This window comes from Caloenas nicobarica, chromosome 15 (assembly GCF_036013445.1).
Source record: "Caloenas nicobarica isolate bCalNic1 chromosome 15, bCalNic1.hap1, whole genome shotgun sequence".
In the NCBI taxonomy this organism is placed as follows: Eukaryota; Metazoa; Chordata; class Aves; order Columbiformes; family Columbidae; genus Caloenas; species Caloenas nicobarica.
In genome coordinates, this window is record NC_088259.1 from 9,717,854 (window position 1) to 9,729,718 (window position 11,865).

Here is an 11,865-nt window from a genome sequence, read left to right on the forward strand (position 1 = left end):
GGTCCTGGGCTCTCGGCGGCATCAGGCCATGGCTCCTTGCTGAGATCTCGTAAAGGCTTTTTCCTCCTTAGGAAGAGGAGCTGCTGTCTTGGGACGGGCTCCTCAACGCTGGCAGCATCCCTGCGTGGACAGAAAACATCTCCCCATCCCAGCCGGGTCTTGCAGCATCTTGCTACAGGGAAGATGTGGACCAGTTTGGACAAAGCCAGGTCTGCCCTCCTCACTGTCCCCTCTCTGCCAGCCCCTGTGAGCTGACACCCCACTGTGGGGACACTGAAGGGGAGCTCATGCCTTTGGGACCCATGGATGGCTCCAGGGACTGAGCTGGTGGCAAGAGGCTGAGCCGTACAGTGGAGAAAAGGAACCGGTCACGGTCACCACGCTGGGAAAGCCAGGCAGGATTGTGTCCCCCCCGCCCCGTTATCCATCCCCCCTTCCATGATTTCCCTGTCATTTTGTCTTTCGACAGAGCTGGAAAACTGGGAGACGACCATAAATAAATCCTGTGTCTTTAAGCCATTCTGTACAGTACAAGAAAACGCACTCGTTGAATTACAGCTTTTTAATCAAATACATGTAACCATGTCACTTAAAGTGCTCGCGAAAAGCAAGGGGAAAAAAAAAAGCTCAACACAATTGGAAGAGCACGATATTAAAACCAGCTGCTTGCTTACCCCCACCACAGTTAATAGTTTTTGAATGTTCTGAATGAGAGAGAAACCAGAGCCAAGCTCCACTTTCATGTCCATCTTTCTGATCAAGCCCTGTCAGACGGGGGGAGCCGGGCAGCCTGGCACAGCGATGGGGATGGGGGGGACGCGGGAGGGCTGCGCTCCCCTCTCCTGCCGCTTCTCCCGTCTTCTTGGGCTTTGTCCCCACGATGACGGGGATGTGGCAGCCCGTGGGTTTCCTTTCAGCAAAGGAGCAAGCCCGGAGATGCGAGCGCAGGTTGCCCAAGCCCTGTGGTGGTGAGGGATGCTGCCTTGGGACATCACCATCATGTCATGTCCCCCTCCGGCCAAGTTCAACCCAGCTCCACCTCCTGATGCTTCTTCCTGCGCGTTGGCATCGCCACTGCCGCGGCTCGTTCCCCATGGGTGCTGTGGCGCCGCAGTGCCCACAGCATCCCAGCGTGCTGGCACGGTCCCCAGCGCCACGTCCCCGTGCCCTGTCCCCTTGGGGCACACACGCCTGGACCACCTCAGTGTCTACCTCCAGCCTCGCTGGCCACTGACCCCCCCAGCACCGCCTGCCAACCACCCCGGGCTGTGTGGTTCCCCCATAACATGGACCAACGCTCATTAAGCGTGAGGCAAAGACCACCAAATATGTCAAAACACACTTAAAATTTATTGTTTCATACCATACGTTTGAGTCTCTTGAACGCCGGCCAGTGTTTCTCCCTCTCCGCGATGGGGCCTATCTGCTGTCACCGACACTTCGCATATATGTATAGCCCGCTTGCTTTCTGTCTTTTTTTTTCCCTCTTCTTTCTTTACATGAAAAACACAAACAACTGATGGAAAATGTACATTCGTTCCATATGGGACGGTCGAAGCGTGGAGAGGAGCCAGGAGAGTCATTTTTAGGCAGACTCCTCTCTCCAGCGGATGGCTGGATGGCTTCCCAGAACGGCCCCGCGCGGCCTGGCCTGACTCTCCTGACGAGCCTCAGACAGTCTGTGACGCTCCCGCACGCGGCGGGGGACGTGATTCAGCTCCCTGCTGGGCTCATTCCCCCTGGGGGATGCTGAACGCAGGAGGAGGGAGAGGTTTCCACCGAGACTCCTGCAATGTCCCAGATGAGCTGAGCTTGGCTGTGTGAGATGGTGATGGGGAGACTTGCTTCACATGGGAGGTTGAGTTAGGTTAGTTGGGTTGGTTAGGCTAGGTTGAGTTGGTTTGGTTGTGTTGGGTAAGGCTGGGATAGGTTGATTGGGTTGTGTTGGGTAAGGTTGCTTGGGTTGGTTAGGCTAGGTTGAGTTGGTTAGGCTGGGATAGGTTGGTTGGGTTGGACTGGATAAGGTTGGTTGGGTTGGATTGGATAAGGTTGGTTGGGTTGGTTAGATTGGGTGGGTTAGGCTGGGTTAGAGTTGTTGTCTTTTGTTGTGTTAGGCTGGGATAGGTTGCGAAAGGTTGGTTAGGATGCATTAAATTGGTTGGGTTGGGTTGGTTAGGTTAAGTTGGGTTGCCTTCAGTTGCATCGTGTTGCCTTTGGCTGGGCTGGGTTTCCTTCAGTTTGGCTGGCTCATATTGGGTTGGGTTGGGTAATACTGGGTTGTCCTGGCTTGTGTTGGGTTGGGTTGCATTGGTTGTCTTGAGTTGTGTTGCCTTGATCTGCATTGCCTTGAGTTGGGTTGTATTGGGTTGAGTGACCTCTGGATAGCACTTCCAACCCTTCCATGGTCCTGTGGCCTCTGGGAGTGATGTGGGGGCTGTTGCGGACAATGCTGGGAGCCTGGGGACCACAACCAGAGCTCCACAAGTGATGGAGAGGCTGAAAAAAAATGCTAAAAAATATGATTTTCCGGGGCACATTAAGAACTCCTTGCTGGCTTATTTTCTTTTTCTTTTAAAAAGCCTGCAATACTTATGACACCATGGCCCTGGTTTGCTGCAGGGAGCTGCCCTCCTCTGCTTGGAAACTGCAGGGAGCAGAGCTGGGGGGAGCATCCATCCATCCATCACCCCCCCGGGCGCTCTGGGCACAGCCACGGAGGAAACGGGGCCTTTCCTGTCCTGCAAGGAGTGCTGAGATTTTTATACATTTCCTTTCCCAAACTGGGCTGCAAAACAGAAAGTTGGGGAAGGTTTGGGAACTTTTCTTTAGCTCAGCCAGGAAAGGTTGTGCTGGGAACATTTGGAAACTTTCTTTGCATTTCAACCTTTTCCCTTTGATTAACCTCTACAACATATAACACTGTTACATCTCTAAATGGTTTGCCTCTCATCTAAAAAAAACTGGAAACTTTTTTTTTTTTCCAATGCTCTTTTTCTTGAGTCAGGAAATGTTTTGGAGCCATTTCCCACAAACAGGTTTGGTTTTGATAAATCTTCATTTTTTTTCTTTTTTTTTGGTGGAAGAGTGAAAAAAAAAATCTCATCAATAGCTGTAGAGCAGCTGCTTGGTACCGCGGGTGGGGGACCAGCAGCGGCAGCATCTCCCCGTTCCCACCAATGTCCCTACTGCAGGGATGTGTGGCGCTAAGCACCCAAAATACATGTACCAAGGAGATTTCATTCCCCATTAACATCCCAGCTGGGATGATTTCATTGAGGCTGCATGTCCGCAGGTGTGTATGGGTGTTCCCTCCCCTCCGGTGGCTCCAGACCAGAATGCCTCCGGCTGCCCTGGAGCTGCCACCAGCCACCCCATTGGGTCCTGCTCACCGCCGGCTCAGCCGCGGCTTCGGCCTCAGGAGCTGCGGATCACCGGGCTGGCTGGCACATGCTGTTTTAATATTTGGGTGATGTCATCCAGCACTCTATAATGCTGTAAAAAAACCAGAACATCTATAAACCTGACCAGCGAACCTCCAGCAGAACACACACGTGCATGGGTGTGCATGTGTGTACATGCACACGGACATGTGTGTGCAGACACCCATGCACATACACGGATGCACATGTGCATGCACAAACATGCGTGCATGCACAAAGATGCCTGCCTGCACACAGATGCACACACACACGGATGCACATGTGGATGCACACATGTGCATGTACAAATGCACATGTGGGTGCACATGCAGACATGCACATGTGGATACACCAAATGGGACACACAGACATAGATATGCAGAGATGCACACACATGGCTACACACATGCACACACACACAGATGCATGCACACGGGTACCCAGGGGTGCACATACACACACACAAATGCATGTGCACAATGATGCATATACACATAGATGCACACATGGTGATACACACAAATGCATTCACACACACGCACGATTGCACGCCGATACATTAGGATGCACACGCAGATGCACACGTGTGGATGCACACACACACAAACACATGTACACATGGATACACACAGTGATGCATGTACACACAGGTGCACATGTGCTTGGAGGTGCACACACAGATGCACACACACGGTTGCAGGCACACAAACACAGTTTCACACACACGCAGCAGGCAGCACGGGAAGGTTGGGTGTGCACGGTGCACACGCTGCCCAAGGCTGGTGACACTTACATGTGTCACAGCATGTGGGGGCCTCTGCAGAAGCAGCCCCAGTGCATGAGGCAGTGAGCATGGGGGGATCCACTGCCCCACATCCCCAGGGGATGTGGAGCAGCTGCCACCTGCCCATGCAGCCCAGGCAGGTCCTGATGGTGCCTCCCCCTCTCCCTATCCCAGCAGGATGGGCCTGTCAGGTTTTATATATACCTGTCAAATACCTTCTCCATATTTCTGCCGTAACGACCTGCTAAGAGCCCCTCGCTCCTCCTTCCCAGCCCAAAACCATCAGGCCCTGAGCTTTGGAGAGATTAAGTCATAAAAATCGGAAGGGGCTGTGTGGTAACAGCCCCGGCCTGAGCCATAACGGCAGTGAAATCATCCCCAAACTATTTCAGCCCCATCCATTTCCAGTCCCACGTCACACCTGAGCCACCGGCACGCAGCAAAATAAAACACTGGTGGATGGTTTCCTGGCCCCGGCGCAGCTGTGCAGGGATGGGGGCAGGGAGAGGAGGTGATGTTAAAAATAAAAAGGCTCTGCTGGTGCTCAGGGCTGTCTCATCCCAGCGGGGTTTTCTGCCCTGTAGTTTGCATTAATTCACCCCGAGCTGAGCAAACCCACAGGGCCAAAGAGCCAGAGCCCAGTGAGACTGGGAGACAGCAGATTTAGCATCAAACCCAAACGCAGCTAATTAGCAGCATGGGTGAAGCTCATCAAGGAGCCAGCATCCCTGGCAGGGTCTGCCTAGCTCGCTGCTCTCCCGACAGATTCAGACCAGCCCTAGAGTCAAACGCTGGCTCTGGGGAGGGCCCAATCCTGTCCTGGCCACAGCTAAAACGTGATGCTGCAGCTCTGATACTGCGGGAAGGTGCCTGCAGGCTCGGTACCAGCCACATACTGCTCACTCAGAGGCCAGGCTGGAGGAATAGTCATGGTTTGGGACACTTCTTGACACATTTAACAACAAAACAGTGAGGTTTAGGTGAAAAAGGTTGTGCAAAATGCTGAGCAATGGGAGGAGGCTTGGCCAGAACCCGGGGTCTGGCACAGGTCCTCCCACCTCCCATTATCTGACCCAAACCCACACTCCTGTTTTCTTCCTCTCTCCTTTTCCTTCTTTCTCGTTTCCCCGTGACCTGGGGTAGGGCTGGCCAGTGAGCCAGGGCAGCTGCACATTGTTCACAGCCTCGATTGCAATTAGGCTTTATTATTAATAAAAACACCCATGGCTGCATGAGGCAGGAGGGTTGGCAGGGCTCTGCCTGCTTTTGTGCAGAAGCAAGTCAGGGCTTTGCTGGCAAGCACCCTGTGGTGATGCTGACATGGGGAGCCAAATCTGGTGCTGGGTCTCAGTGACCTGGGGAATGGTGGACACAGCAGGTCCCTGCAAATCACCCGGGCACCATTTGGTGCTTTTGCAATGATGCAGCAGCTGTTGTTTCAATATGATGCATACCCGGTGCGTTTATGGATGGGAGTGACCATCCCTCACCCCATGGTTTCAGTTCGGTACCTGCCCCAGCCCTGCAGCAGCATCCTTGGGTACGAAGCAAAGAGACCCTCGCTCCCCACCCAGCCCCATGGCAAAATTACATTTCAACAGATTTTCAGCACAGGTGCTGTGGGAAAGCTCCGGCTGTGCCCAGGATGCTGCCGGTGCTGCCGAGCACCCGAAACCACAGCACATGGCACCCAAATTGCTCCAGAGCCAAAAAATCAGCCTGAGGATTTGCAGCCGCTCTCAGAGATCAGAGGCGAGCTGGCACGGCCTGAGCCATGGGGAAATGAGGGAATTTCTGCTGCAGAAAAATGACTTAACGTTTCCTCCACCATGCGACGTGCTGCCGGCTTCCCCTGGCACCGCGGGGCAGCTGTGCGAGGGCCGACGCGTCCATCGCTCCTCCGAACCGTGGGAAGTGACCGCATCCTCGCCTGGATGGTACCTGGAAGTTTGGGGGGATGGAAAATAAGTCAGGGTTTTCTTTTTTTTTTCCCTCTACACCCCCCTCCCCTCATCTCCTTCCTCCCGGCCGCTTCGGGGAGCGAAGCCGCTTCCTTTCATAGTCATCGGCGGCAGCACAGGATGCTTCTCATTTGGTGTTGTGTTTGTTTGGTGCGGCGCAGGGTTCTGGCACCCGCCGGGCGCCCGCCAGCCCTCCCGTGTAGGTAGTGAGGTCATTTTTCCATGTATTCCCCCTTTTTACATACTGTATATGGAAAGACAATGAAGCGCCTTTCTGGCGTTTAGTGGGAACACGTCGCCAGCCCCCGGAGTGTTCCCGTTTATTAGAGCTTCGCATTAAACAACAACACACACCAAAAAAAAAAGTGAGTCAGGATTTAGTCCTGTTAACACTAATGTGAATTTAATTTAGGAGAAGCTTGAAAATTAATGTCATTTGTTAAATATCCATTTCCCCTAAAAGGCAATTCTTTGCCAACAACAACAACAAAAAAACTCTTCTATTCAATTTTTTTTTTTAAATAGCCGTTTTTGGCGATATCAGCCTGGTTTAAATCACTCGGCGTTCAAGGAACGGATGCCACCGGGGTTTTATGCAACAGATTGTCATTTCTCCTTTTCAAATTGGACAAAAAAAATTTACTGTAAATCATAAAAGTGGTTCACGGGAAGGGGATGAAGCTCCGGCAAAGCACCAGTGGCTCCGCGCGGGGTGATGGCCTGGAGGTGGACGGGCTCCTGCACGTGGTATTTTCTTCCAGCTCCAAGGACCAGAGCGAAAGCATCAGAGCAATGGGCTCTATTTTGGGGGAATTTCACAGGGAAAATGGGGGTGAGCCATGAGGACCACGCACTGATGTGCTGGCAATAACCACACCGAGGCTCATTTTGGAGGAGGATATCACATGTTTTTATTATGTTTTAATCTGAGAACAGCTGCTTTTCCTGCAGAACGCGTCTCTGGGCGTCCCGTCCCGGTGCCGGTGCCGCGGGAGCCGCCGGCTCAGCCGCGCTCACCGAGCCCTGGGCGGCCGATGGGGCGGCAGCCTGGAAATTAATACATTTGCCAGGTTGTCAAAACATTAATCAACGGATACAAAAATCTGGAAATGGTTGGGACAACATGTATTTGCGGAAAATATGTGTTCACACAACAAGCACACAAGATGGGAACAATTATATGAAGATGTTTTAATAATTAACCAGTATAAAACAGTTTGCTCTCCATACAGTTCTAGACAATAAAAGTGTTTGCAGTCATATTTTTCTTTTATACAAAATTCCAGTCAATTGTTCCACAACATTTACATTGTCATTCGCTTTTCACAAAATATCTCCTTTTTTCCCCCATTTTTTTTTAAATCCAGCTTTGCTACATAAATGCTTTAGATCTCATGGATATCCCTTGATTTATTTTTAAAAAGTCTAATAAAAAAAACCCCAAAAGACATTAAATACCATTTTATATATAAAAATGCTTAGTAAAAATATAGTTTTGTTGCCCAATTAAAATATATTGCTGAGAATACAGTAAAAACTGTCCTAAAGCCCACCCCTAACAGGCGCCGACACTTTTTATGGCCCCGGCAAAGTCTTCCTAATAGTTTTTCCCCACCCCCGCAAGTTCGCCTGCCCTTGGGTTGAATACTGGGCGGCAGGTCGCTTCGGCTCGTCCTGGTGGTGGTTGTTTCAGGCAGGATTTACTGGAATTGGCTTAAAAAATGCCCCTTGGAGATGGTGGGAGCTACAGCTACACCCTGCCGAGGGCTGGATCGGGAGCGCAGCGGGACGGCTAGTGCTTGGGAGAGGCGTCTATTGTGTTATATAGTTATACGGTATATCAGTGAGTTCAGCATGGTTTTTCTCTAAAAAAAAATTTTTAAAAAAATGAACAAAAGAAAGCGATGCATTTAATGAGATACTCTAAATATTATGGAGCTCGTGGTTAAAGGAGGATGGCTTTTGGTTTTTCACGGAGAGCCGGGGCTCTCGTGATGAGAGCATCGGGCAGCGGGGTCAACCTAACCGGTGATGCAGGGGCTATAGTAAACTGCGCTGCTGGCGTCGGACAGCGCGGATATCAAGCTGCTCTCCTCACAGGAGATGCTCCTAGGAGTCACTTTGGACAGGGAGACATGGTAAGGGAGTCCCGAGGCTTCGGGACGAGTCCTGCTCATGTTCAAATATTGGTCAAACTCGTTGCGATCAACGTCTGTCCAGAGCTCGGTTTGGTTCAAGTGATCCACACTCTCCATGTGATGGGCCTCGGGTGGGGGCGAGAGCTGGCCCAGGTGGGCGGAAAGCCCGTTCTGAGTTCCCGAGCACATCTGGTTGTAGTATATGCTGGAAGGATGGGGAGTCCTCATGGCATCGGCCAAGTGCGATGGGGTCTGCGCGTAGGGCACGGCCACGTCCCGCCCCATGCACTTCTCCTGGGGAAACTCCATCTGGTGATGGTGGTGGTAGCCGCGAAAGGGCATCATGTTGCAGTCATCCTGCATGTGCGGAGGGAAAAACGCCGGCTCCGTCTGTTCCAAGACATCCAAGGGAGACATCTCAGGAGTTGGCAAGCCATAGTTTTCAATATCCGACCCCATGGAGTGGAGTTCTCTGAAGTGGTTAAGTGGGGGAGGCTGGGGGTGGCCCGGCTGGCTGCCGCCATGGTGACTCATGCTGAAGTTGTCACTGCAAGGCTGGGAAAGGTTATGCAGGAGGATATTGGGTTCCATCCTCTTGATTTTCTTGGCTTGCTTCTTTCTCCTTGGGCGGTACTTGTAGTTGGGGTGATCCTGGAGATGCTGGATTCGCAGCCGCTCTGCCTCTTCCACGAAGGGACGCTTGTCACTGGCGCTCAGTGCTTTCCACGATTGGCCTGGAAGGGGAAAGCGAAGCTCTGTGACACAGGCTCAGCCACTCGACGCTGGCCGCGGCGTGGGGACACCCAGGGAGAGGGAGCCTTTGGAATGGGAAGGGCTCTCTCAGCCGCTTTGGTGCCTCAGTGGGGTCCTGGTGCTGGCACGAGGAGGGGCTGGGGACCGAGAGCCCAAGCAAGGCTGTCCCTCCATCCCAGCAGCAGGTTCAGGCTGTGCCCAGCGCTTCAGCACAGCAGGAGAACGTGGGTGCAAAGCCCGGGGGGGCTGCGGAAATCCCCCTGCCAGGGCAGGGGATTTTGCCTCCCGCTGCCCCTCAGTACATCCTGGTTCCCTGGGGTGGCCGCTTCCCTGCATCCTGCATCCACAGCCCCACTCTTCCGCAGTCCAAATTGCCCATCCCCAAACCCCACAGCTCTGTATTCTGAATCCCACGTCCCCACACCCCATAGCCCTGTGTCTCCGCATCCTGCTGCCTTGTCTGGCCATATCCTGCTTCCCGTAGTCCCGCATCCTGCAACTCCAACTACCCATATCCTGCTTCCCGTGTTCCCACATCCCGCATCCTACGGTCATGCATCCCGCATCCTGCAGCCCTGTATTCCTATATCCTGCATCCCCGCAGCTGTGTACCCCACAGCCCTGCATCTTTGCATCCCGCAGCTGTTTCCTTGTATCTCGTGCACGTGTAGCTCTGTATCCTCACATCCCACAACCCGCAGCCCCATATTCCCACATCCTAATACCACATCCCACAGCCTTGTAATGCTGCACCCCACAGCCCTTGATCCCGCAGCCCTGCATCCTTACAGCCCATGTCCTCGCACTCCTGCATCCTTGCAGCCCACAGCCAGCATCCCTTCATCCCATCTCCTTACAGCTTGCATCCCGCAGCCCTCTAACCTTGCAGCCCACAGCCCCACATCCCCCAGCACCCCACCCTTCTAACTCAGCTCCTGCACCCCCATATCCTCACAGCCTGCCCCTCCCAGTCCCGTACTCTTGCAGCGCACATCCTGATACACCGTATCCCTGCAACCCACATCCCCAGCCCCATATCTCTGCGTTCTGCTGCCCTGTACCCCTGCAACTCACATCCTCAGTCCCGTAGCCCTGCACTCCGATGCCCCATACCCCTGCAGTGTATATCCCCAGCCCTGTAACACTGCATCCCGCTGCCCTGTACCCTTGCAGCCCACATCTCCAGCCCCATAACTGCCTACCCCTACATGCTCAGCTCTGCATCCCCGCATCCCTGCCTCCTCAGCCCCACACCCCCATATCTCACAGCCCTACACTCTTGCAGCTCTCATCCCCAGCTTCGTACCCCTGCATCCTCAGTCTCGTAACCCCACATTCCTGCATCCAGAACCCCATACCCCTGCATCTCCAGAACCCCGCATCCCTGCATCCCCACATCCTGAGCCTCAACCTCAGCCCAGTATCCCCACGTCCCACAGTCCTACACTCTTGCAGCCTCCATGCCCAGCCCCACACCCCCGCACTCCCCGTACCCTCGCATCCCTGCATCCCCAGCTCCATATCCCCACATCACTGCACCCTCAGCCGCATACGCCCGCATCCCCATCCCCCCAGCCCCGCAGCCCTCCTCCCGCAGCCCATCCCGCTCACCCAGCATCTTGCTGAGCACGGCGTTGTGCAGGTCGGGGTTCTGCTGCGCCAGCCGCTTGCGCTCATCCTTCGCCCAGACCATGAAGGCGTTCATGGGTCGGCGGATGCGGGAATCCTCGCCGGCCTTGCCCTCGGCCCGGCCCGCCGGGGGGCTGTATCCATAGCCCGGCTCGGGGCTGGGCGTGCGGCTGGGGGCCGCGCCGGGGGCCGCGCCGGGGGCCGCGCCGGGGGCCGCTCCGCCGGGGCCGGGGCCGAAGGCGAAGCCGGGCTCGGGGCTGGGCGTGCGGCTGGCGGGGGAGGCGGCTCCCGGGGGGCGCGGGAAGGTGAGCCCGGGCTCAGCGGCCGGCACGGCGGCGGTGACCCATGAACAGTCGCCCCGGGGTTGCGATATCTCCTCTCGGCAGTAGTTAGACTCAGATATATTCATTCCAGCTGGACAGCACTTTGTGTCCGACCCGACCGGGTGCCGGAGAGAGAAAAACCGGGTCCCGCCGCGTTCCACCGGGTCCAGCAGCCGCCGAGCAGCAGCTCCGCCGCGCGCCTCGCTCGCCTGCGCTTCGGGGGGATTTGGGGTCGGCTCAGTTTGTTTTGGTTTCTTTTCTTTCTTTTTTTTTTTTTCCTCTTTTATTTTTTTTTCCCCCTTTTCCCCCCCAAAAAAAAACTTTTGGGATGATGCTGGGCTGGAAGGGGCAAAATATAGCCGGGCTGGACCAATCAGCGGGGCGGAGGGGAGGAGGAGGAGAGGGAGAGGAGGAGGAGGAGATGAGGGGGAGGAGGAGAAGGAGGAGGAGGAGATGGAGATGAGGGGGAGGATAAGGAGGAAGGGGGGCGTCCCCAGTCACCATCAGGAAAAGCCACCCGGGGAGTGCCGGGCTGGGACCGGTGTGGACGCTGCTGCCCAGTTCCCTTCCTTTCAAGGAGGAGGGTTGTTAATTTTTTCTCTCTCTTCTCTTTCTTTTTTTTTTTTTTTTCCTTTGCAATCCCCTTTTCTGACTACTTGCGATGTGCCCGCGCCTCCCGCAGCCCCGCCGAGCCCAGCCAGAGAAGTGTTGAGATTTGCCTGCCCGGCTGCTGCTTTGCAGTCAGACAGGGATGCTCGGGGCTTTGCGTTTATTTTTCTTATGGCTTATTTTGCGTGTGTATTTTTGCCAGCATTCCCCGCCCGGGGTCGGGAGCAGCCCTGGGGTGAAAGCAGGGGC

General features: G+C 54.5%; 1 protein-coding gene across 1 annotated transcript; it reads right to left on the bottom strand.

Annotated features, from left to right (window-relative positions):
* Nucleotides 1-7,062: 7,062 nt before the first annotated feature.
* SOX18 (SRY-box transcription factor 18) lies at nucleotides 7,063-11,308 on the bottom strand. Its single transcript, XM_065645701.1, has 2 exons — nucleotides 10,667-11,308; nucleotides 7,063-9,036 (listed from the first exon to the last, which is right to left on the bottom strand). Exons 1-2 carry the CDS (start codon nucleotides 11,091-11,093, stop codon nucleotides 8,186-8,188), a joined length of 1,278 nt encoding a protein of 425 aa, XP_065501773.1. The 5' UTR covers nucleotides 11,094-11,308; the 3' UTR covers nucleotides 7,063-8,185.
* Nucleotides 11,309-11,865: the final 557 nt, after the last annotated feature.

Coding starts and splice junctions, on each gene's coding strand:
- SOX18 (XM_065645701.1), bottom strand. CDS start 11,093: ATGAATATATCTGAGTCTAACTACTGCCGAGAGGAGATATCGCAACCC. Junction 9,037..10,666: donor CGTGCTCAGCAAGATGCTGG/GTGAGCGGGATG, acceptor TTCCCCTTCCAG/GCCAATCGTGGAAAGCACTG.